Source organism: Schistocerca nitens, chromosome 2 (genome assembly GCF_023898315.1).
Source record: "Schistocerca nitens isolate TAMUIC-IGC-003100 chromosome 2, iqSchNite1.1, whole genome shotgun sequence".
Taxonomy (NCBI): Eukaryota; Metazoa; Arthropoda; class Insecta; order Orthoptera; family Acrididae; genus Schistocerca; species Schistocerca nitens.
The window spans coordinates 26,469,230-26,497,043 of NC_064615.1; the positions used below are offsets into that span (position 1 = coordinate 26,469,230).

A 27,814-nucleotide genomic window follows, 5' to 3' on the forward strand; every position below is an offset into this window, starting at 1 on the left:
CCATCATGCATAAAACTTGTGGTAACCAAGCTTTTCGGTAATGATTTCGTGCAATAAACTTCGTGAAATTTGTGGAAAACTCATAGAGTTCCGTTATTGTGAAATTACGGTTTTCACGGACCGCGGCATCGACTTTTTCGACAAGTTGGGCAGTCACTATGCTGGGTCTTCCATTTCGCTCTACGTCGTGAACGTTAGTTCGGCCATTTTTAAATTTTATGACCCATTGACTCACTCCACCTTCAGTGATTATGTTGTCCACATACACTTTACAAAGCTGCCAATAGTTTTCTATCGGTGTACAGTTTTTTGCAGTCAGAAACCTTATTACAGCACGCACTTCACACTTCGCGGCATTTTCAATTAACGCTGACATTTCAAACTGTCACAGTAACTCAACTGAGTACAGCACGAACCTCTCACAAGCACGGCAGGGTGGCGACTGAGTGGCGGAATACCATGACACCAAGATGGCCGCGCTAGCCCCGCCCCTAACGGACACAAACGAAAACGTAATGTACTTTGTGGATAGCCCTCGTATAAAGCTTTAGAGTATTCTGAGGTTTCTCTCTGACAGCCTGTTCTTAGAATTTTGTAAGTAGCTCGCCAACTGTGTACTAGTTCACATTTTTCGTCCCCTCTCCCCCCTCCCCCCCCCCACCACCACACACACACACATACTCATGGAAGGTAATGATATTTAACAATAAGATACGATGAGTGGTTTCATTAACATAGTCTTTCTATGTTTTTAATGATGCGGAATAAGTATGAAGTGCAAGAACAGGAAGAGAGGGAAGCTGCGTAGATTGTAAAGTTGGTAAATTCAAGATAAAAATTGAAATTTAATATTTTCTGATACGCCAATAATTATTTGAGATTATGCTAACTTACCTGGATTGTAAGTGAATGTCTGTTCTTGTGTTAACTACAGAAAAGATAATCGAAAAAAATTAACACATTAGGAGAGAGACCGTATTACACATAACTTATTATTCAGTTGATTAACGCAGACGACAAACATGTTAAATATTTTGGTTAACATCATATCCTGAGAAGAAATATGAAGAAAAAAATGACATGAAGAATACGAAAATTTATTTTTAACCTAGACAAAATAATACTACAAGTACAGAATATTTAGTACTGATAGCTAACTTGAATGCTGGGCTATTAATCTGTATCAGGAGCACTGGAAACATAAGTAAAACAGAAATAAATAATAAAAACCTTCCAGACAAATTGAAATACTTGGTCTGTCATTTCTGGAATCAGACAATAAATAATAAAAAAGGACATTCGTTAGATTTTTCCAATCTGTGAGGCTAACAAAGCTGATAATATGATTGTACTGGGATAATTCAAAATATTAGTTTCCTTTTGGTGCTGGGGATTGGGTAGTAGTTATCTGAAAACAATTAAATGTTTCCACTTCTTTTTACTAAATGTGCTATATTCTTCAGAACAGTGAAATAGTCCCCTTCTAAGTACCTATGAGACCAGTTATTTGTTTTCATCTATGACTAAATTCCACAGGACTTGTTCATACTTGTTGTCTTCAGCAATTCAAAAGGAGTCTTTCAGATTTACCATCAGTGAAATGGTAACAGCACTACCAGAACACAATAACGAGTCAGCATACTACTTTTACTTTTCTTTGGTGTTCTACTTAACTTTCAACATAATATTTACTACCCATATATTTGTGATGACTAAATAGATGTCAACTGACCATGTTATTTAGATGCCATTTAAAAAATCGCGAACTGCTTAAAGACAAGCAGAACACTGCGAATTATTACTACAAAACAATGCTAGAATAATTATGTCACATGGTCGTAAACATTAGATAGGTAACCATTAGGTAGGCTATTCAGTCTAATTTTATTAGATAACAATTAAAATGTTGCAGAACATTGTACAGAGATCTAAATAAAATAAATGAAAAGGGTAACAAATGAGGAATTGCCACAGATAACTTCCTGCTGTTCTAGTTTTTAATCCCTTTTCCAGTTACACTTGCAAGTTTGTAACACTCACCTTGATGTTCAAAATGTTCAGATGTGTGTGAATTTCTAAGGGACCAAACTGCTGAGGTCATCGGTCCCTGGACTTACACACTACTTAAACTAACTTATTCTAAGAACAACACACACACAACCATGCCCGAGGGAGGATTCGAACCTCCGATGGGAGTGGCCGCGCGGTCAGTGACATAGCGCCTCTAACCTTGATGTTTATAATTCTAATAACAATGACTGGTTTGTGGCAGCCATTCATAGAGAAACAGCTGTTTCTCCTTGTATATTCCCTGCCCATGTTTTGACGCAGTTGCTCAATTTTTGTACCTCTTTTAATGTTTCAATTGGACCGTCCAAACTCGTTATTACAGCTATAATATTCATGGTAGAGTCTTGTACAAATCGAAAAAGCCATTGAGATATGTTCAGCAATGTGAGAAAATAAGATATGCATTCCATATTGCATATTATGAGTATGTTTTGAGTGTAATAACCACAGAATTAATAAGCCGTAAATGACCATAATATAAAGCTCAGTGTACGTAGTATTTATCGAAGTTTTATTGATTGCTGGGATCATTAGTTCTGAATTGGTCAAAGTTGGAAGACTTAGAGTTGCTAGTGGTTTGTGCCTAGCCACTGCCAGACGTACAGTTCTAAAAACAGAGGTATAGTGTGTAGCATTGTAGTAGCCATGACAATACGTTGTGAGTATTGTATTGCGCAGTAGGTTTGTTGTTTGGACAACAACAATGAACCAGTTCCGTGCTTGTTGAAGGATCTATTAAACTTCCCAAAGTGGTCGATATCGACCCCTTGAGGTCGATATCGGTTTCCTAGGGGTCGACATAAACGAAAACTGATTTTCGGGGTCGACGATGTCTAAAAATCGACCCCTATTAAATTAACACAAGTTCTTATTTAAAACTTTCAAGATAGGTAGGTACTGTATTGTTTATGTTGTGTTACGTGTACTAAAAATAATTAATATTTTTGTAGGAAATAGCATTGTTTTATTTTCTCTTTGCGAATTCATCATTATAAATTAAACTTGATATTTACTGAATCGTATGTCTTTTTATTTTGTTAAATTTTGATGAGAAAATGAAGTCAACTTTACTCACTTAACCAAGTGCAAAGTTTTCCAATTGGTACCTTAGTACCTAGGTATTTTGTATCAATAGGAAAAAACTAAAGATAGACCCCCTTATTCGCAATAGTCTGCAAATTTAAAGCATTGCTAATTCTCACCTTGTCTTCTTCTATTGACCTAAGTCAGAATGAAAAATAACACTCTGTAGCAGCTGTTTTAAGTTAGCGGACCATTATGAATAAGAGAGTTGATCTGAAAAGTAGGTAATTTGGCCATGGGGGTCTGAGGTAACAGTTCATTTCGGAAAAGGGGTCACTTGTCCAAAATAGTTTGGGGATCCCTGTAATAAAGTCTCTCTCGGAAGAAGGGCTACAAAGATTATTGAAGCGCATGTCGCTTCTGCTTTCAAATGGTTCTGAGCACTATGGGACTTAACTTCTGAGGTCAGCAGTCCCCTAGAACTTAGAACTACTTAACCCTAACTAACCTAAGGACATCACGCACATCCATGCCCGAGGCAGGATTCAAACCTGCGACCGTAGCGGTCGCGCGGTTCCAGACTGTAGCGCCTAGAACCGCTCAGCCACTCCGGCCGGCGCTTCTGCTTTTATAGGCGCTCAGCATGAAGTACAAAAGTAAAGGTATTAGCACTGTATGAGGAAGGTGTGGTTAATGTGCTCGGCAGATCTTGCATCCTCCAGTACCTTACATCCCCTGCTCATAATGATCAAGGTAAGTTCAATACGTAGTACCGTAACTAGACCAAATGTATGTGCAATGAACATAAAGAACGTACTAATCATTACTTTTTCCGCCGTAGCCGTTAGCTAACATTACCGAGTAGGATAGTACGAATGATTACCGACGATGTCACATAAAAGTTCCTCCACGGGCGCCGTCTTGAGTTACGAAAATAACGAAAAATACTTTGCTGTAGATGGCAGTCGCCTTTATTGGCGAAGATCGCTCGCTAAAGTGTTGCACGTGCGCCCTACGTCGTGGCGCTACACAGGATTCGGCGCATGCGCGTTAGGTGGGCGCGCGGCAGACGAGTCCCACGGTGGCTGCGCAGACGAGCGAGCGGTAGGCGCGCGTCCAGGCGGCGGCGTGCACCGACGTCAGCTGGCGGTCCAGAGCGTCGCGCACGAAGGCCGAGACGTACCGCGTCGCGTCTTCTCGCTGCTCCTGCAGCAGCCGCGGCGCAGCGTCGGCGATGGCGGCGCTCAGCAGCCGGCCCGTCTCACCGCCGCCCAACAGCCCCTGAAGGTCCATCTGCGCAAACAACCAGCTATCAGTGTGGCCGCCTCTGATACAAGTCGCGCCGAACAGAGCACGTACTGTCGCTTCTGTCCGAACAAAGGATGGAGGTCGGTAGCAGAGGCGTGGAACTCCACAGCGACTGCCACGGAGTGAGGAAGAGTGCGGTGGCAATCTGCTCTGCTTCCATCGTGCAAGATGGCCATTAAAATTGCTACACCAAGAAGAAACGCAGATGATAAACGGGTATTCATTGGACAAATATACTACAACTGACATGTGATTACATTTTCACGCAATTTGCGTGCATAGATCCTGAGAAATCAGTACCCAGAACGACCACCTCTGGCCGTAATAACGGCCTTGATACGCCTGGGTATTGAGTCAAACATAGCTTGGATGGCGTGTACAGCTACAGCTGCCCGAAGCAGTTTCAACACGGTACCACAGTTCATCAAGAGTAGTGACTGGCGTATTGTGACGAGCCAGTTGCTCGGCCACCATTGACCAGGCGTTTTCAATTGGTGAGAGATCTGGAGAATGTGCTGGGCAGGGCAAAAAATGGTTAAAATGGCTCTGAGCACTATGGGACTTAACTTCTGAGGTCATCAGTCCCCTAGAAATTACAACTACTTAAACCTAATTAACCTAAGGACATCACACACATCCATGCCCGATGCAGGATTCGAACCTGCGACCGTAGCGGTCGCGCGGTTCCAGACTGAAGCGCCTAGAACCGCTCGGTCACCTCGGCCGGCGCTGCCCAGGACAGCAGTAGAACATTTTCTGTATCCAGAAAGGCCCGTACAGGACCTGCAACATGAGATCGTGCCTTATTCTGCTGAAATGTAGGGTTTCGCAGGGATAGAATGAAGGGTAGAGCCACGGGTCGTAGCACATCTGAAATGTAACGTCCACTGTTCAAAGTGCCGTCAGTGCGAACAAGAGGTGACCGAGACGTGTAACCAATGGCACCCCATACCATCACGCCGGGTGATACGCCAGTATGGCGATGTCGAATACACGCTTGCAATGTGCGTTCACCGTGATGTCGCCAAACACGGATGCGACCATCATGATGCTGTAAAGAGAACCTGGATTCATCCGAAAAAATGACGTTTTGCCATTCGTGCACCCAGGTTCGTCGTTGAGTACACCATCGCAGGCGCTCCTGCCTGTGTTGCAGCGTCAAGGGTAACCGCAGCCATGGCCTCCGAGCTGATAGTCCATGCTGCTGCAAACGTCGTCGAACTGTTCGTGCAGATGGTAGTTGTCTTGCAAACGTTCCCATCTGTTGACTCAGGGATCGAGACGTGGCTGCACGATCCGTTATAGCCATGCGGATAAGATGCCTGTCATCTGGACTGTGTAACGTCTCTTAGCAAAAGACATATTATGTGGTAAAAAAGAAAAGGAGAAAAGAATAATTGAACTGAATGATTGTAATTGCGTGGACAACGATTGTGTGAACTTTATGTAATAAAGAGAAAGCATTATGTGTCATGTTTTGTTCTTGTATAGAATTATATACTGACTTTTTTTAATAATATCTGTGTCGGCGAGTACTGAAACTGCCACAGACGATACTTATTAAATATCAAACAAAGATGAGAATATGTGACTACTATAAATAGTAAAAACCGAACATTAATTTCTCTGTCGTCTTCTTGGAGTTACGTGAGTAGGAAGAGCCTATGACGTTATATTGTACGCTTGCGTAGCATTCTTTTGTCAAGATTGTGAGGGGGACGCCATTAGACATTGATTTGGAAATGTGTGTAATAACTTAATCTGTCTAAATGTTTTGAATAGAGTTACTTAGTGATGATTTGTAATAAGCTTCCCTGGCATTTTATCCCATCCCTTTAAGACATTTTCAGTTATTTAAATATTATTCGTAGTGCAGAGCTGCGCTACGAACGAACGAGCCGCTGCCGCGGCGCATTCAAACTGCATTAAATGAAACCAATCATACCGCAAAGAAGCGGGCGGGTAATAGTAAACTAAAATTATTTCTTTCAGCTTTCGGAATTGCAGAGCAGAGCAGCCGATTTTAAGATGTGTTTTACAGGTTGACGCGGGCTGCTGATGATATATTATTAACAGTGCAAAAAGATAACTTACCTTCATAACATAAAAGAAATCCTGCTGTGCGTACTTCTGGTCTGGCAAACCTTATAGTAAAAACATCTTTTTCTATGACAATAGTCTCATGTTCTCGTGTTAGTCGTGGTACTTATTGGTGTTTTACTGTTAACAAACATCCACTGCAAAATTTTGATGTTGAACAAACATTGCGTACTGTAACATCAGTATTGATAACGAAATAATTTTCAGTAACCTTCTCAATAACTGTAAAGTCAGGAAGATATGTTGAGCTTTATGGCGAGTTACAGTAACGAAAAAATGTTCCTTTAATAGAAAGCCAGATCCAGAACAATAAGAAGATAATATATTTTGTTTTGTTGAAAATTAATGATCCAAAGAAAGTCACAGCACAGCATCACTTAAAGGTATTTCGGGGCTCTTTTCGTAGCAACATATTTTATCTCATATATTAGTTGTTACGCGAGTAATAGTAAAACAAAGCAAAAAATAGAGAGCCGGCGAAAACTGCTAGTTATACGAGGCCGTTGGGATCCAGCACGGCGTTCCGTATTACCCTCCTGAGCACCGATTCCATATTCTGCTAACAGTCATTGGACCATCGCGAGCAGCAATGTCGCGATACGATAAACCGCAATCTCGATAGGCTACAATCCGACCTTTATCAAAGTCGGAAACGTGATGGTCCGCATTTCTCCTCCTTACACGAGGCATCACAACAACGTTTCACCAGGCAACGCCGGTCAACTGCTGTTTGTGTATGAGAAATCGGTTGGAAACTTTCCTCATGTCAGCACGTTGTAGGTGTCGCCACCGGCGCCAGCCTTGTTTGAATGCTCTGAAAAGCTAATCATTTGCATATCACAGCATCTACTTCCTGTCGGTTAAATTTCGCGTCTGTAGCACGTCATCTTCGTGGTGCAGCAATTTTAATGGCCACATAGTGTATATGTAAAATAAAATTAAATGCAGAATTCAGCAGATACAAGGCCTTTTTAAACAACTGACTTACGTATCCTCTTCAAAACTGTACTTCATAGAAAGACCATAAAGCGTTCATCATCCGGAAAGGTTGTTATGAATACCACAGAGTCTTATTTGACGTGGATCTATTACATATGAAATGTTATAGTTGTAAGTAGGCTGTTTAGGTTTTTATGTTGGTAACGCCACATAGTGCACAGTATGAAAATCACTGACTGTGCTGTGTGTAGTCTGTGGCTGGTTAGACTCATTGTTGGAATATTGGCTTGTGTAGTGTTGAGCAGTTGGATGTGAACAGCGCGTAGCGTTGGGCTGTTGGAGGTGAGCCGCCAGCAGTGGTGGATGTGGAGAGAGAGATGCCAGAGTTTTGAGAACGGGCTATCTGGACGTGTGTCCGCCAGAAAAAGGAAATGTGTAATGATGGATGTCATGAATCGACAGATATATATATATGATGACTTTTGAACACTATCAGGGTAAATACATTGTTTGTTCACTATCAAAATCTTTCATTTGCCTATCAGTAGTTAGTGCCTTCCGTAGTTAGAATCTTTTATTTATCTGGCAGTATTGGCGCTCGCTGAATTGTAGTAGTTCGAGTAACGAAGATTTTTGTGAGGTAAGTGATTCATGAAAAGTATAGGTCATTGTTAGTCAGGGCCATTATTTTGTAGTTTACCGGCGCAGCAATTCATAATTTTCCTAAGGGGACGTTTCATAGCGGAGGACAGTAAATGTTTATTCTACACTGAAGCGCCAAAGAAACTGGTATAGGCAAACGTATTCAAATATAGAGATATGTAAACAGGCAGAATACGGCGCTGCGGTCGGCATCGACTATATAAGACAACAAGTGATTGAGGTAGTTGTTAGATCGGTTACTGCTGCTACAATGGTAGGTTATCAAGATTTAAGTGAATTTGAACGTGGTGTTACAGTCGGCGCGCGAACGATGGGACACAGCATCTCTGAGGTAGCGATAAAGTGGGGATTTTCCTGTACGACTATTTCATGAGTGTACCGTGAATATCAGGAATCCGATAAAGCATCAAATCTCCGACATCGCTGCGGCCAGAAAAAGACCCTGCAAGAATGGGACCAACGACGACTAAAGAGAAACCTTCAACGTGACAGAAATGCAACCTTTCCGCAGATTGCTGCAGATTTCAATGCTGGGACATCAACAAGTGTCAGCGTACGGACCATTCAACGAAACATCATCGATATGGGCTTTCGGAGCCGAAGGCCGACTATTGTACCCTTGATGACTGCACGACACAAAGCTTTATGCCTAGCCTGAGGCCGACAACACCGGCATTTGACTGTTGATGACTGGAAACATGTTGCCCAGTCGGACGAGTCTCGTTTCGGATTGGTTCAAATGGCTCTGAGCACTGTAGGACTTAATATCTGTGGTCATCAGTCCCCTAGAACTTAGAACTACTTAAACCTAACTAGCCTAAGGACATCACACACATCCATGCCCGAGGCAGGATTCGAACCTGCGACCGTAGCGGTCACGCGATTCCAGACTGAAGCGCCTAGAACCGCACGGCCACACCGGCCGGCGTTTCAGATTGCATCGTGGGGATGTACACGTACGGGTAGGGAGACAACCTCATCAATCCAAGGATCCTGCATCTCAGCAGGGGACTTTTCAACCTGGTGGAGGCTCTGTAATGGTGTGGGGGCATGTGTAGTTGAAGTAATATGGCACTCCTGATACGTCTCTGATAGGTGACACTTACGTAAGCATCCCGTCTGCCGGCCTACGTGGCCGAGCAGTTCTAGGCGCTTCAGTCTGGAACCGCGCGACCGCTACGGTCGCAGGTTCGAATCCTGCCTCGGTCATGGATGTGTGTGATGTCCTTAGGTTAGTTAGGTTTACGTAGTTCTAAGTTCTAGGGGACTGATGACCTCAGAAGTTAAGTCCCATAGTGCTCAGAGCCACCCCGTCTGATAACCTGCATTCATTCATGTCCATTGTGCATTCCGACGGACTTAGGCAATTCCTGCGGAACAATGCGACACCCCACACGTCCAGAAGTGCTACAGAGTGCCTCTCTTCTGAGCTTAAACACTTCCGCTGGCCACCAAACTCCCCGGACATGAACATTATTGAACATATCCTGAATTCTTTGCAACGAGCAGTTAAAAGGAGATCTCCACCCCGTCGTACTCTTCCGGATTTATGGACAGTCCTGCAGAATTCATTGTGTCAGTTCCGTCCAGCACTACTTCAGACATTATTCAACACCATGCCACGTCATGCTGCGGCACCTCTGCGTGCTCGCGGGGGCTCTACACGGTATTAGGGAGGTGTACTAGTTTCTTTGGCTCTTCTCTGTAAATTATGTAGCAAAAGTTATAACATGTCAAGATTTAAATAGCACCCTAGGACCAACAAAGGATACACCCTGAGATCCTTTACCGGGAATCAAACTGAGAACATTTCTATTGATAGTTTCACACCTGAGACAGCTAAGAGCATGAAGTAGCTTGAGGCTTCACATCGTTCACTGAAATCATGCTTTCCAGAAGCTCCTTGGTGCATTTCCGACCTGTTGTTATACTTGCCAGTAACAAAGCGTAAGTTCCTTGGCAGACTGTTCCAGCTTCTCAGTTAGACGTTATAGAACTTACCTATAATAGCCTACACTACTAACACCTGCTAGTGCAGAAGCGTTCGACTTCGAGGTAATCGAGTCTGACGCTAGTAGGAGAGGAAGTTTTGGTTGCCAGATTTGATGAAGGAGGGGCGGGTGCATAAAATTATTGTTATCAGTTATGTACCATTATCCTGCGTTAAATCCCAAGCTTCCCCGCAGTTATGGCGTTTCGAGCAGATTGCAAGTTGTCACTCGACGGCCACCTTGGTACCACTGAATAGCAGTAGGATATGTATCAGCTTCAGATTTCACCCTTTTTATTCTCGTTTTCACCATACGACTATATTTCTGTGATACGACAGTAAATTTGTCCGTCTACCTTAGGAAAGGTGCGTAACGAATGCAAAGGAAGAAAAAAATATCTGTTTAAGGGGATATCTCAAACACTGTGATTGAGTTCATTACCAGTTATCAGTACCCATGAGACATCTGTTTCTCACACTTTGGGGTGAAAAACAGTTGCGGTGAGATACTTGATTATACACCATTTTACTGTATATTGCATAAGCTTAAGCGGACCATATCGCTCTCTCTCTCTCTTTCCAATCATTTATCCCAACTTGCGGGGTCTGCTGGTTAATCTGATGTGACATGTTAATGTTAAAGGGTGGCCGGATGCCCTTCCTGTCGCCACCCCATACCTCCCGGGCAGGAATTAGTGTACCACAACTGTCTGTGTCTAGTGTTATCCACGGGACAGTGTGAATGTGTTCAGATCTGTGCGAGCCGTGCAACTGAGGCGGAACGTGGGGACCAGCCCGGTATTCACCTATCGGGATGTGGAAAACCACAAAAAAAACCGCATCCAGGCCGGTCGGCACACCGGCCCTCGTCCTTAAACCGCCGGGCGGATTCGATTCGGGGTCAGCGCGCCTACCAGAGTTCAGGAAGCAGCGCGTTAGCTCTCTCAGCTACCCTGCCGGGTCCTGAGCGGACCATATACACTAAAGAAAATGGTATATTATGATAGATAATGTACTTCTGACTAGGTTAATCTTTGATGTATAGACAGGGATGGAAAAAAGTATGGAAACGCGAAAAACACACATTACTATGCCTCATACAGTGTAGGAAAACAGTTGGCATCCAAACAGCTTCTCGGAATGGACAAATACAGGTGCTACGTGGTTTTCATGGGAATCGTATACCATTCTTTCTGCAAAATAGTGGCAAGTTTAGGTATCGATGATGGAGGTGGATAGCGATCAGGCACACTTGTCTGAGACAGTTCTTCGTCGTGCTCACAAAACCAGTCCTGGACGATGCGAGATGTGTGGACAGGGACTCTGTCGTCTTGGAATACGGCACCACCACTGGGGAACAAACACTGTGCCGTGAGATGGACCTGGTCAGCCAAAATGGTCAAATAAACCTTGGCACTAATGCGACCTTTCAGAGTAACCACGAGGCCCGTGGAATACCCGATATGGCTGCCAAAACCGCCACCGAAGCCCCACCAAGTGTCACTCTTGAGACGTCAATACGGCCAGAAGTTGGAAACAGTGTGAAACAAGACTAATCTGACAAATAGCTTTCATCCATTGCTCTGCAGTCCAGGTTTGACGACTTCAGCACCAGGTTTTCCTCTTACTGTCATTTTCATCGCTGGTAAGTGGCTTTGGTATTCCAGCTGGCCCTGCAGTTCCCTGCTCATGGAGCTCCCTTCTTCATGTTTTACTGCTTCCAGGTTTCGCGAGTGCGACATGCAGTTCTGCAGTGATGTTTTCAACTGTCGTCCTCTTCTTTTTCGTCACAATCCTGTCAATGTCCCACTTGTCACGATCGCTCAACACACACTGTTGCGTCTTATCGGGTGATGTTTTTCCGCTTTCCCTGTATGCGGTATAATTCGTCGACACCGTGCCTCTTTTAACACCAAACACTTCGGATCCCTTGATTACGGAAGCTCCCACCATTGGAGCAACAACGATTTGCCCACGTCCGATTTCACTCATCTCCAGCTTAATGCGCTCACAACTCCACAGAATACTCTTCTGATCACGAATGTCACTTTCAATGTATTCAGCACATTGCAGGTACCGTTTGTGATTAAATACAACAGCGCAATCTGCAGGCATGGCTACCATCTTCATTTATGTTCAGACATGCACTTCTCGCGGAGTTTCGATATTTTTATCTTATTTTGTTATCTGTGCTCCACACTGACTGACTTAACTCTGTGTGGAAATTAAACAACTCTACGTATCATGTTACTCGTGTCATTGACTGCATTGATTCTGTTACCATTAACGACGTTGTTATTTTAACATACACTATGTGATCAAAACTATCCGGACACCTGGCTGGAATTGACTTACAACTTTATGGCGCCCTCCATCGGTAATGCTGAAATTCAAGATGGTGTTGGCCCACCCTTAGCCTTGATGGCAGCTTCCTCCAGTCTCGCAGGCATACGTTCAATTAGGTTGGTTGGTTGTTTTGGGGAAGGAGACCAGACAGCGTGGTCATCGGTCTCATCGGATTAGGGAAGGATGTCGGCCGTGCCCTTTCAGAGGAACCATCCCGGCATTTGCCTGGAGTGATTTAGGGAAATCACGGAAAACCTAAATCAGGATGGCCGGACGCGGGATTGAACCTTCGTCCTTCCGAATGCGAGTCCAGTGTCTAACCACTGCGCCACCTCGCTCGGTTTCAATTAGGTGCTGGAAAGTTTCTTGGGAAATGGAAGCCCATTCTTCACGGAGTGCTACACTGACGAGAGATATTGATGTCGTTCGGTGAGGCCTGGCACGAATTCGACGTGCCAAAACATACCAAACGTGTTCTATAGGATTTATGTCAGGACTCTGTGCAGTCCAGTCCACTACAGAGATATTATTGCCGTGTAACCACTGCGCCACAGGGCGTGCATTATGAACAGGTGCTCGATCGTGTTGAAAGATGGAATCGCCATCCCCGAACTGCTCTTCAACAGTGGGAGGCAAGGAGGTGCTTAAAACATCAATGTAGGCCTGTGCTGTGATAGTGCCACGCAAAACAACAAGGGGTGCAAGCCCCCTCCATGAAAAACACCGCCGCCTCCGAATTTTACTGTTGTCACTACACACGCTGGCAGATGACGTTCGCCAGGCATTCGCCATACCCACACCCTTCCATCGAATCGCCACATTGTGTACCGTGATTCGTCACTCCACAAAACGTCTTTCCACTGTTCAGTCGTCCAATGTTTACGCGCCTTACACGAAGCAAGGCGTCGTTTGGCATTTACCGGCGTGATGTGTGGCTTATGAGCAGCCGCTCGACCATGAAATAGAAGTTTTCTCACCTCGCGCCCAACTGTCATAGTACTTACAGTGAATCCTGATGCAGTTTGGAATTCCTGCGTGATGGTCTGGATAGAGGTCTGCCTATTACACACTCTTCAGCTGTCGGCGGTCTCTGTCAGTCAACAGACGAGGTCGGCCTGTACGCTTTTGTACTGTACGTGTCCCTTCACGTTTCCAATTCACTCTCACATCGGAAACAGTGGGCCTAGAGATGTTTAAAGTCTCGCGTACAGACGTATGACGCAAGTGACACCCAATCACCTGACCACGTTCGAAGTCCTTGAGTTCCGCGGAGAGCCCCATTCTGCTCTCTCACAATGTATAATGACTACTGAGGTCGCTGATATGGAGTACCTGGCAGTAGGTAGCACCAAATATGAAAAACGTATATTTTTGAGAGTGGCCGGACACTTTTGATCACATAGTGTATTTCTGTGTCTTAATTTGCCACGGAATCTTGTAAGTATGCGAATGATAACAGATCCAGTATTCGTTGCACATAATATTGTTCTCATATTATGCGTCAGCAAGTACAGCGTATTAAATCTTTTTAGACGGAAGACAGTGGCACGCAATCGCAATAGCGCAACAAAAAAACAGTTACAGCAAAGAGAGAAAATAATGTCATTTAAATTACCACGGAATTGATGCGGCGCTTAGATAAAACGGAATTTCAGAATTACATCATTCGTTTAGGCTGAAAAACCGCTCTCACACCTCACTAAGCACTGTTAGCGTCCTATAGCTCAAGTCTATTTCTCCCGACAGTGACGGGCCAAAATCGGAACGATGCGTCACGTTAGTAAAGTGCCGCATGTCATTGCATTTAGATAACTGTTGGACTGAAAACCAATAAAAAATGATGTTGTCTAAGTGATGCTAATTGTTTTTCACGTACATATTGTTATTTATGTGAACATTTTCTCATAATTTTATAGAAGATTACAGGAGAAGAAGGGTATCTCAACTTGTCTGGACTGAGAAATGCGGAAATACGCACCATGGATGCTAAAGAACGCCTGCGGTATAGAAACAATGCGCTATAGAACTAAGGGACAACCAAAAAATGAGCTGCGTTAAAAAGTGTAAATAACGTTGTTTCTTTATTTTATTATAGTCGTACTGATTATCAGAACGGTTATTAAGCCAGTTGAGTTTTGAATAGGCTGCGTATGTCGGCAGAGTATGGTAATCTAATTGGTGACAGGAAAGCATTTTTTTTTGAGGGGGGGGGGGGGATTAGTTACATCTTGCTGTTTTCAATAGCTGAGTCCGAGTTAAAATTTAATCCGGGTAATTGACTATTATATTGGGAAAGAAACAGTGGTCATTAGTTGATAGCGAGGCAAGTTACATCTCGAGATATGTTTAAAGTAACTAGTAGGATCCGTAATTGGGAATTTGTAGCTAATCCATGGACAACACCACCGTGTCTAGTGAGAACGGTGACTGTTTTTCTCTGTTAGTATTGTGATAGTGTGTTTCGCAAATTGACGCAGTAGTGTTTGGATGGTGAAATAGATGCGACTATAAATCGTTTCTGGATTGTTCGAAATGTCGCAGGACGTGTGTAATACTGAACCCCATACAGAAAACATTGTCTTGGCAGCCGATTTGTAAGTAGATATTTGAAAACTACTGGAATCAAGGAACAGCATTATTTCCTGCTGAAAGAGTAGGCTGCTTCGAGTATTCACTAATTGTTGTAACCAATTATTTGCAATATTTACGAGTTCTGAGACGCCAACATCTAGACTGGATGAGTTTTGTTTTGCTTCAGTGTTTAAGAAACAAGGAAAAATGACAGTGGCAATTAAATCTCTTTCTATTTTAGGGAAGATGAAGGACTATTTTAAGACGGCAGATACTGTGGTATTCAGAGAAGCTGATGTGAGCACTACAGAAAGAAAAATAAAGTGAATATTGCTTTACAGCATTAAAAAACTATTGCTATTTCCTCAGACCTTGATTACAAATTAGATTACCGTAAGAAAATAACAGAACACAAGAATAGAAATATACAGGATGGTCAGAAACAGTTTGAAAATCTTTTAAGGATGTTGGAAGCCAAGTTCTGCTGAGGAAGAACTGTTATAAAAAAAAAGTTCGATACGTTGCACCGTTTCCGAGTTAATTAGCATTGAAGTTAGCCAATTAGACAGTTGCGTGCGCAAATTCAAGCGGCCCACCAGAGCGATGTCGCCAAACGTGTTTTTCGTTTGGTTTTCTAAAAACTAACCCGAGAGCGATATAAAAACTGGACATGGGACAGTAATAAGGATCGAACCACAGCCAAAGGCTGAGCATCTTCAACTTCTGTAGTCCTGTCATCCTTAGTTGCGTGTAATATTACTGTATGTTGATAATTTTTACCTTGGAACCATCTACCTACAACTCGATGAAACACAATTTACGTGCCACACGCGTTTCGCCTTTATTCTTTGCAAGGCATCTCCAGCGGCAGGTTCCCTGGATGATGTTCTACATGTTGTGTTTTTGTTCCATTTTTGGCGCTGTTCTTCTTCTTCTTCTTACAATTGCCATTTGCGTTTTCGTTTTCCAAACTTCACAGCACTAGGATCCGAACACTTGTTTTGACGCTGTGTTTTGGTTTGTGTTGCCGACTGCGACAAGCAGCATAATAAATCTATAATAATGCTACGAACAAAAATTACAAACAGAAGAATTTAACTTGTATGAAGAGGTATGCTGCGACTCGCTACTCGTCGCATGACAAGCACGTAGTGGCTGGGCTGACGCATTCTCCCTCTCCCCGCCCCCTCCCCCCCCCCTCTCTCTCTCTCATTTGCTGTGCCCTGAATCATCAACAAAAGTCGCGAACATTTTACCACGCTCTCTCTATCTCTCTCTCATCCACAAGCACTTCGAATCGCTTCGATGGATTTCGCCACTTCGCTGTCTATGATTCAACGACCGGAGCTGTATAAAGCCGTGCCGCACAGTACAGAGTACAGTTCCTACGCGAGTTTGCAATTGGAAAGCCCAGTCCAATTTGGTACAGTAAATCCACGCACCGCTCTTGGAGCACAGTGCACTCGATTCCTGTTTGTTTTTGACTACAGTTGTAAAATTCTCTATCTTGTGGCGATATTATTATATGTTTGTCGCATTGTAATTAAACTGTTGTTTTTAAAAGATAAAATGGAGCGATGGTTTAAAGGCGTTGGAAGAAAATTTTGCATCGGAAATTCGGCAGTGATTTGCTTGGAAGATGTGGCATCCATCTCAAGGTTTCCGACCATGAAGGTAAAATAGAAGATATCCGAGGAATAGTGACAGCTTCCCAAACGTTGACGTGATTGAATACATATGTAACTTAAAAGTATTTTGTGACAACTTTTCATTTGTATTTTGTTTAAAGAACAACCGCCGGAGCGGCACCATCTAATACTGTCTTTTGGTACTCCTCTCGACTGCACGTTTGGCAGAAGTTGTATTCATATTTGTTATATCTTTTGCGATAATTATAAATTTAAGGAGTAATTAAATATTACTTTAAACGTTTTCGAGTGCTAACTTGTTTTTACAGCAGACGTTGTTGTAGAGCGTTAGTCAAGTCGGTCGTCCTAATACGGTGATGCCACTGATCAGCCGCCATTGTAGCAGCTTTAATTGGATATCGCAAGATCAATGATAGAACCTGCCGTCACTTAAAATTTTCATTATGAATCTGATATTATTTTGAAGTATCAGCTTTTACAAGGCTAATACTGGCATTGAAATTCTTGACTGTTTTCTCACGGTCACTCATCATTTTATTGACGAGAGACCGATAACCACCAATTACGCCGATTTTTCCGCCCCCCCCCCCCCCTCATCAATCAATTGTAATCTACCCTTTCTCAATTCATTTAGTTTCATTACCAACAACATTTCAAAATAATCAGTACAACAAGAAGGGTAGATTATAAATGGCAAGACAGCTAATGGAAGTATAATTATCTTACCTTATCCGTTTTTCTGTGATTCATGTTCAATGTGTTAAAGAGGATGAACTATTACAAAAGACGAGCCGAAGAATACAGGAGTGGAACAAAAAGTTAAGGTTGCAGAAAGAGGAAATTAATCACAACTTAAACAAACAGGAATCATTATTGAAGCCATCAATGTATCACTATTTGAGGTAAGGACAACAGTCATCGTTTCCTTACATTCATCGTGCGTACAACCTTTGCCATTAAAATATTCGTCCATCAATAACAAAGAAAAATATTTCTTTGTTAAAATCCGTTATTATAAATGGTTAATGATCAATGATTCTGCGTCACAAGATAGTTGCCCCTGTAACATTTTGTATGTATTGGTGACGAAAAACCGCACTGTTGTACGCACAACGCTAAACTATTGACGCTTATAAAACTAAATGCTAAATACTATTACCTAGTAGACATTTTTTCAAATCGTAGTACAGTCAAAATTTTTGCAGAATTATTTTTGGCTTACGTTAACATTATGGCGAAAATAGGAAAGAAATCAAAAATTGCTATAGAAGAAAACGGTAGCATGGAGTCTATTCCATAACAATGCGAACTCGCTAACACGGAAAAGTGTACCTAGTTCAGAACATGATCTTGGACTGCACCCTGAAAGCGAAACCAATGTTTCGACTGAAAATCTTTTGTGATGTTGACTAAAACATTTCTTTGTGTAATGTAACTGCTCAGCATGATGTCGCTTCACGTCAAGTACGTGTTCCAATGGGCGGTAATTAAGGTGAAATGAAAGTACTAATAAATGTTCAACTAAGTGATAGGATTACGTTGTTATTACGAAATTTTCAAGTAATAGAAGAAAACATATAAGGTCTTAGAATGGATTAACAGTCGAACTATAACCAGTTACCAACACAAAAGAATTTCTAACGAGTTACAAACCAATCCAAAGGATTACTAAGACAATCCAGCGAGTTACAAAAGGAGTCCAATGATTTACAACAACAATCTAATGGTTTGGTTCAAATGGTTCAAACAGCTCTAAGCACTATGGGACTTAACATCTGAAGTCCTCAGTCCCCTAGACTTAGACATACTTAAACCTAACTAACCTAAGGACATAACACACATCCATGCCGCAGGCAGGATCCGAACCTGCGACCGTAGCGGTCGCGCGGTTCCGGACTGAAGTGCTTCCAACCGCTCGGTCACAGCGGCCGGCCTAATGGTTTCTATCTAGTGACTTAGAGAAAGTGACTGCTAATTTCAGCACCTTGACAGTGCAGTGTAATATTTTAGCTGATAACGTTTTACAATTAAAGAAGGCTTATCGTGGTATTCTGGAAGCCACACGGACTTTTGTCTCAAAATCACAAATACCTAAAACGAAGTATAGTGAAATCAGGGAATAAAGTAGACATTTTTGTTGAAGAACAAAGAGTTAAAGTACAATATCAATTCAGTTATCAGTGCAAAAACATTGATGATTTTTCGCAATGGTTTTTGCATAAGATGTAAAAATTAATGATAAATTAAATTTTGAATTAGAACCGTCGCTATGTCCGAATGAGACAACTCTGGCGAATGTCTAAAGTACGAATTAGTGAAAATAAAAGTCACAGTGAGCAAATGTTTGCTGGAATGGCGTGACCAGACAAATGCGTAAGTTGTAAACGTACAATAAGACTTGTCCAACTTGTCCACAGTCAAGGGGTAGTTCAAGGCACCCCATCTACTATTAATACAGTTTGTGATACGGTGGTTCTACTGCTGCATATTGTACAACAAATGGCAACAAAACAAGTGTGAATGACTTATGGCCAAACCGTATACCATACGAAGCAAAGACTGCACAATCATTATCTTCTGTCTTGCTTGAAGAAAGTTTTCTTCAAGCGTAGACAATCCCGAGTCTTAGTACCACAGAAAAGCCAGTTGCATTTATATGAGCATTCGAAGATGTGTTACCACGGTCTTGGACTGAACAGACCAGTTTCATACAGGATACACACCAGGTGATGGAGTTCTTTGGGCCACAGACACAGCAGAGCTCTGTCAGATTTACGAACAGTCTGGAAAAGCATTTCTAGCTACTCTGATGAGCCAAAACATTACGACCACTGCGACAGTTACGACTATTGTTTGCTGCCTCGTGGCGTTGAGGGCACGTGACGCGGTAAGAGAAGTAAAAGAAGTGTATGAGGGGTGGAGAAGGGAATGGGGAATCATTCTAGCGACGATAAGTGGCGCAAAAGCGGAAATCCGCGAATTTAAGAGACTTTGACAAAAGCCAGAGTGTTGTAGCCCAATGCCTGGGGGCGAGCGTCTCGCAAATGGCGAAGCTGGTCACTGTCATGAGCATCTATGGAAAGTGGTTGAAGAATGCTGAAACCATGAGTAGGCGACAAGAAGTTGACGTCCATACATCACCACCTAATATAGGGATCGGAGGCTTGCGCGCTCTCTAAAGCAGGATAGGCGGCGGTCTGTGGCAGATCTGAAGGCAGAGTACAGCGTTGGCGCAGCTACAGGTTTTTTGGAACACACCGTTCAGCACACAGTCTTGACCACGGTGTTCCGCAGCACAGGACCCCTACGAGTTCCAATGTTGGCCCAACAACATCGCCAATTATGATTACAGTGGGCACGGGATCTTCTAATTGGGCCACGGATCAATGGAATCGTGTCTCGTGATCGAATGAATCCAGTTTATTGTTTTAAACCAGGTCGATGGTCGTGTCCAGGTACGCTGTCATCCAGGAGAACTGCTGCTCGAAACATGCAGCGCGCCACAGACGCAGCCTGGTGGGGTCGTGTTATGTTACGGGGGACTGGGCTTCCATAGGACCTGCGGTAGTAATCGAAGGCACCGTGAGAGCTGTGGACTACGTGAACATTACTAGGGACCGCCTGTAACCCCTTGTGCCTGATGTCTTACCCAACAGAGATGATATCTTCCAACAGAATAACTGTCCATGTCACATGGCCAGAATCGTGCTACAGTGGTTTGAGGAGTAAACTCACGTTGATGTCTTGGCCATCAAATTCGACTTATCTGTATCCGATGAAACCCAAGTGGGACGCTATTGTGCGCCAGCTCCGTGTCCACAAACCAGTCGCCCATAATTTACTGGAAGTGTGTGACCTGTGCGTAGGTATCTGGTGCCACAACCTCTGGAAACCTATCACGAACTTGTTGAGTCCATGGGACGCAGAATCACTGCTGAAGTGCGTTCCAGAGGTGGAAGATGCTTTCAAGTAGGTGGTAATAATGTTTTGGCTCAGCAGGATAGGTGGTGATCAAGATGCCATCATGAGAAACTGATAAAACAGTTATTCAGTCTGGTGCCTTTCCATACCAAACAGGGTAGTCTCTGTACATACTTTGAGAAATATTTAAACCAAACTCGTTATTGGGAAGAGCCTATTTCTCACAAAGAGGAGATAAAAATTTTGAAGGCGAAATTGACTTTAGAAATTAGTGAGAAACTAGTACGTGTACCGGATGAGGATCTAGAACATTTGGTCCATTCTAAACTTTATCGCCCTTATTCATGAACACGAAGTTCAACAGCCATAACAATAACGGTCACTATAGCATGCCACAGATACACTATGTGATCAAAAGTATCCGAACACCACCCTAAACATACGCTTTTCATATTAGGTGCATTGTGCTGCCACCTACTGCCGGGTACTCGATATCAGCGACCTCAGTACTGGTTAGACATCGTGACAGAGCAGAATGGGGCGGTCCGCGGAACTCACGGACTTCGTACATGGTCAGGTGATTGGGTGTCACTTCTGTCATACGTCTGTACGCGAGATTTAAACACTCCTAAATATCCCTAGGTCCACTGTTTCCGATGTCATAGTGAAGTGGAAAAGTGAAGGGACACGTACACCACAAAAGCGTACAGTCCGACCTCGTCTCTTGACTGACAGAGGCCGCCGACAGTTGAAGAGGGTCGTAGTGTGTAATAGGCAGACATCTATCCACACCATCACACAGGAATTCCAAGCTGCATCAGCATCCACTGCAAGTACAACGCCAGACGGAAGGTGAGAAAACTTGTATTTCATGGTCGAACGGCCGCTCGTAAGTCACACATCACGCCGGTAAATACCAAATGACGTCTCACTTGGTGTAGGAAACGTATACATTGGACGACTCAACAGTGGAAAAACGTTATGTGGAGTGACAAATCACGCTACACAATGTGGTAATACGATGGCAGGGTGTAGGTATTGCGAATGCCGGGTGAACGTCATCTGCCATTGCGTATAGTGCCAACAGTAAAATTAGGAGGCGATGGTGTTACGGTGTGGACTTGTTTTTCATGGAGGGGGCTTGCACCCCTTCTTGTTTTGCGTGGCACTGTCACAGCACAGGCTTTCATTGATGTTTTAAGCACCTTATAGCTTCCCACTGTCGAAGAGCAGTTCGGGGGTGGCAATTACATCTTTCAACAGGATCCTGCACCTGTTCATAACGCACGGCCTGTGGCGGAGTGGTTACACGACAATAACATCCCTGTAATGGACTGAACTGCACAGAGTCCTGACCTGAATGCTATAGAACACCATTGGAATGTTTTAGGTTACTGACTTCGTGCCAGGCCTCACCGACCGACATTGATACCTCTCCTCAGTGTAGCACTCCGTGAGGAATGGGCTGCCATTCCCCAAGAAACCTTCCAGCACCTGATTGAACGTATGCCTGAGAGAGTGGAAGCTTTCATCAAGGCTAAGGGTGGTGTGGTGTCACCGCCAGACACCACACTTGCTAGGTGGTAGCATTTAAATCGGCCGCGGTCCGTTAGTATACGTCGGACCCGCGTGTCGCGACTATCAGTGATTGCAGACCGAGCGCCGCCACACGGCAGGTCTAGAGAGACGTCCTAGCACTCGTCCCAGTTGTACAACCGACTTTGCTAGCGATGGTTCACTGACAATTTACGCTCTCATTAGCCGAGACGATAGTTAGCATAGCCTTCAGCTACGTCATTTGCTACGACCTAGCAAGGCGCCATTATCATTTGCTATTTATCTTGTGATGCATGTACCGTCAGACCGATGTTCACCAATTATGGATTAAACTTAAGTATTCCAGAAGCTACGTACTTTATTTGCTAGTATTCATTCCGTGTCCTGTTCCAGACCTCACGCCAGCCTGCGTGAGCTTAAACGCGTGCCTTTCGGTCTCCCGTCCATTGTGGATTGGCTGTCTTACCAGTCCACAACAGGTGGGCCAACACCATATTGAATTACAGCATTACCGATGTAGGGAACCACGAACACGTAAGTCATTTTCAGGCAGGTGTCCCGATACTTTTGATCACATAGTGTAAATTAACAGTGAACGGGATCCTAACAAAGGCCGTCGTAACGGATACTGCATTGCTCCAGTGATGTCACCCCCTATGTCACCCCAATATGATGTGTGTGGTAAAGACCACCGCCCGACCAATTCAAGTAATACACTACTGGCCATTAAAACTGCTACACCACGAAGTTGACGTGCTACAGACGCGAAATTTAACCGACAGGAAGAAGATGCTGTGATATGCAAATGATCAGCTTTTCAGAGCATTCACACAAGGCTGGCGCCGGTGGCGACACCTACAACATGCTGACATGAGGAAAGTTTCCAACCGATTTCTCATACACAAACAGCAGTTGACCGGCGTTGCCGGGTGAAACGTTGTTGTGATGCCTTGTGTGAGGAGGAGAAATGCGTACCATCACGTTTCCGACCTTGACAAAGGTCGGATTGTAACCTATCGAGATTGCGGTTTATCGTATCGCAACATTGCTGCTCGCGCTGGTCGAGATCCAATGACTGTTAGCAGAATATGGAATCGGTGGGTTCAGGAGGGTAATACGGAACGCCGTGCTGGATACCAACGGCCTCATATCACTACCAGTTGAGATGACAGGCATCTTATCCGCATGGCTGTAACGGATCGTGCAGCCGCGTCTCGATCCCTGAGTCAATAGATGGGGACATTTGCAAGACAACAACCATCTGCACGAACAGTTCGACGACGTTTGCAGCAGCATGGACTATCAGCTCGGAGACCATGTCTGCGGTTACCCTTGACTCTGCGTCACAGACAGGAGCGCCTGCGATCGTGTACTCAACGACAGCCTGGGTGCACGAATGGCCAAACGTTATTTTTTCGGATGATTCCAGGTTCTGTTTACAGCATCAAGATGGTCGCATCCGTGTTTGGCGACATCGCGGTGAACGCACATTGGAAGCGTGTATTCGTCATCGCCATACTGGCGTATCACCAGGCGTGATGGTATGGGGTGCCATTGGTTACACGTTTCGATCTCCTCTCGTTCGCTTTGACGGCACTTTCAACAGTGGATGTTACATTTCAGATGTGTTACGACCCGTGGCTCTACCCTTCATTCGATCCCTGCGAAATCCTACATTTTAGCAGGATAATGCACGACCGCATGTTGCAGGTCCTGTACGGGCCTTTCTGGATACAGAAAATGTTCGACTGCTGCCCTGGCCAGCACATTCTCCGGATCTCTCGCCAATTGAAAACGTCTGGTCAATGGTGGCGGAGCAACTGGCTCGTCACAATACGCCAGTCACTACTCTTGACGAACTGTGGTATCGTGTTGAAGCTGCATGGGCAGCAGTACCTGTACATGTCATCCAAGCTCTGTTTGACTCAATGCCCAGGCGTATCAAGGACGTTATTACGGCTAGAGGTGGTTGTTCTGGGTACTGATTTCTCTCGATGTATGCACCCAAATTGCGTGAAAATGTGGTCACATGTCAGTTCTAGTATATTTGTCCAATGAATACCCGTTTATCATCTGCATTTCTTCTTGGTGTAGCAATTTTAATGGCCAGTATTGTATCTAATTACCTCCTAAAAAAAAGAGGGGGGCCGCGCGGAGTGGCCGCACGGTTTGAGGCGTCCTGTCATGGACTGCGCGGCCCCTCACGCCGGAGGTTCAAGTCCTCCCTCGGGCATGGGTGTGTGTGTAGTTCTTAGCATAAGTTAGTTTAAGTAGTGTGTAAGTCTAGGGACCGGTGACCTCAGCAGTTTGGTCCCTTAGAGTTCCACACACTTTTTCTTAAAAAAAAAAAAAAAAGAAAGAAAGTATGCCGAGTCTTACATCGTTCTCGGTTCTATTGATTCGAATGGATCACCTCTCTACATGTTATCTAGCAAACTACTTCCGAATAGTAATAGTTCTATGGTCCCTGCTAAGATGCACCGACGTTTACGAAGTATTCCGACTGCAAAGACCAGATTGAAGAATTTTTTGAGCGTAGGAAAGAACCGTTATTAAGAAATCAAAAAAACTATGAAGCAAGCGACCCAAACTTTGAATGAAAAAGTCGTGGGAAATTGTATTTGATCAGCTACTGCATTACACAAACGGGCGAAGCGTACACTATAACAGAGAATATAACAAAACCATATGTGGCAGATATAACGCAATGTATGCTCGATGAAATATCTATGAGCATCTTTCTACAGTGCCGCTTTCTTACGACAATTTTTCGCGTTCAGTTAACGATGTCGCAGGCTTCAACAAACAGGAACTAGTTGGAAACCAGAAAATATGTCAAACGAAACCCCCGAGTCCCGTTAAAAATGACAACAGTTTCAAGCAGAGCAATATTATGCAAACACTGTCACTTGATAATTTGTGGTGCAGGGATCGCGATGAATATCTACAGTTTGCACCACAGGCTCTGACTGTTTTCTCTCGTTCCCAGCAACATGCGTGTGTGAAACTTGATTCTCAGCATATGCAACTACAAAGACAAAATACCACAATAGACTGGATGCTGAACCTGACATGTGTCTTCATCCCTTTTCCACAAAGCCTGACGTTAAACAATTAGTCAAAAATGGAAACAGTTTTATCAATCAACTGTGGAAACAATACAGTGTAATTTTGAGTGTTGTTTTGTATATTGTTGTACAAGTCAGTAGCCTATAATGTACCTATACGTGCAAATTGCTTCGTGTTGCTGCAGTTTAAAACTGCTTTTAAGGATTCGAATAAATATGCTATAACTTGAAATTTTCGCCAGTTAAGTTATTTACAGTATTCCACTTGCACCAAAGTATTTCATACAATGTCAACTTCTGCAGACTTCAGGGACATATTATTACGCCCACATGTGTGTGTGTGATAGAGTCGAAGACGAAGGTCAGGCCAAAATTTTTTATTTACACGATACATTGTTCTGCCGTCGATTGCGTAACTATGTGGAGATCGGGCAATAAGTGTTTGCACAACATAAATTTCCTCAGATGTTGAATTCTCATTCTTCACGTTCCTAATGTACAGACTGGCGAGTCAGTTTATTTCTTTAATGCACGAAGGACAATTTGTCGTCAATTTAGATATATAGTCATTAATGTGGATTAAACTGGCAATATCCCAAATATTTCAAATGGCTCTGAGCACTATGCGACTTAACTTCTGAGGTCATCAGTCGCCTAGAACTTAGAACTAATTAAACCTAACTAACCTAAGGACATCACACACATCCATGCCCGAGGCAGGATTCGAACCTGCGCCCGTAGCGCCAAATGTTTACTAACTGCGATTTATCATTTCTTATTGTGTTAATAGTAGGATTTTTATAGTATACTACCAGTGTGTATCCCGTGTTTTGTGTTCGCCTTGTTTACTCGTTCTCATATACTCTGATTGTAAATCTTATTTTATGTCGAATTAGTCCTTTATTAATTCTATGTTACATATTACCAGGACACAACTTATATAGTGTCTACCATATGAAATCTCAAAACGAATTGCAATGTAACGATTCCTGCGATTAGCTGGCTGTACAGACAAGTTCTGAAAGCCAATAAATAATTTCTAGCGTTGTATTCGGTTCACACTTGATTTACCAATCCGTGACCACTCGTAACTATAAAATACATTTCGATTCTGTATATTGTGACGTAGAAGATCAGAAGTATGGTATTTGTTTCTTTATTTCTCGTTTAACATCCCGTGTATATCTAACGTCTCTTTTCAGATGTAAGTGTGTAACGGAGTGCACTACCGAGAAAGGCTTTACTTGTATCGTCTAGTACAGATTCACAACTGAAGATTTGTTTAACTCTCCAGCTGAGATAGGACTGTTGCTGTGAAGCATGAAACAGTATCTCACCTGTAGGCTGGTAAGATTCACTTCGACGAAGACATCCTTCACCTTGAGATGGTCTCCTTCTGGTGTGACGATCACGAAACCCGTGGCATTCAGGTCTTTAACAGTTATGCTGTAAGTAAGGAAATTAATATCAGTATACGCTTTCAATTGTTAATACTAAGTATGTACGCTATGCAGGTGTACTGAAAGAAGAGAATAATTCAAATATTTTTCTGACTAATTGCTAGTGTAGGAATACTTCAAAGAACAAAGATGAGTTCAGAGCAACAAGTTGGAATAAATGACTATGATGACGCTGGGAACAATAGCTGACCTGTGCTGAAATGTCGCGGAATCCAGAAGCTCACTAGTGCGAAAAATTTCTGCTATATGCATTACTTCAGGGCTTAACAACTGGCTGGTTTTGAGCGCGAGTACTCGCGTCTGCTCAGGCACGTGCTCGCGAGCAGCTGCAAGGTTGCGGAGTAGTGAGGAGGGGAGGGAGGGGAAATGCGAGCGCACGTTTGAATAGGGCCGCAGCGTGCCTATTGAATTCGCGCCGACTGTGTAACGTTTAAAGTACTACGATCAGCTCTTAACAGTCACTTCGCTGGTTAAGAATCATGTGAAGTCGCCGTTGTGTAACCCCAACCATGCTTTCGCAGTTCAACCCCCATTGGGAGGAATTGTATCTGTTTACTGAAAAAGATGGTGTTGCAAAATGTTTAGTATGTCACAAAACGCTGAATTCTTTTACGAAATTTAATTTGCAGCGACATTATATGTCGAACCACGCGAAAGACTATGGACGTGGAAAATGTGATTGACCAGATCGTGCACATGAAGTTATTAAACTTAAAAGGAAGCTATCCGAAGAAGATCTGGACGACGAAGAAAAATCAACTGAGGCAGCTCTCAGAGTGGGTTACAAAATTGCTTTGCTTTTAGCAGAATCCCTGCGCCCCTTAACTGATGGCGATTTAATAAAAGAATGTTTGGTAGTTGCAGCGGAACATTTATGTCCATCTGAAGTTGAACAGTTTCGGATTGTGCCATTATCTAACATGACCATTACGCGTCGCATACAGGACATGGCAGACGACGTCCAGAGCCAGCTTGCAAATATCTGTAACGATTTTATGGTGTATTCTCTAGCTCTGGACGAAAGTGTTGATATCACTGGAACAGCGCAGCTTGCCATATTTATTAGAGGTGTTAATAGAGATCTTCAGGTGAGGGAGGAGCTCCTCGATGTGGTAACCATGAAGAACACTACAACCGGAGGTGATATTT

General features: G+C 43.5%; 1 protein-coding gene across 1 annotated transcript in view; it reads right to left on the minus strand.

Moving 5' to 3' along the window:
* Positions 1-1,242: 1,242 nt before the first annotated feature.
* The window catches only part of LOC126234245 (uncharacterized), a 167,384-nt gene continuing 140,812 nt past the window's right edge, over positions 1,243-27,814 (minus strand). The window contains exons 5-6 of the mRNA XM_049942938.1: positions 26,543-26,651; positions 1,243-4,386 (exon numbers count right to left, since the gene is read on the minus strand). Coding sequence (XP_049798895.1) covers positions 4,144-4,386; positions 26,543-26,651 — 352 coding nt within the window. The 3' untranslated portion in view covers positions 1,243-4,143. The remainder of the gene's footprint in view (positions 4,387-26,542; positions 26,652-27,814) is intronic.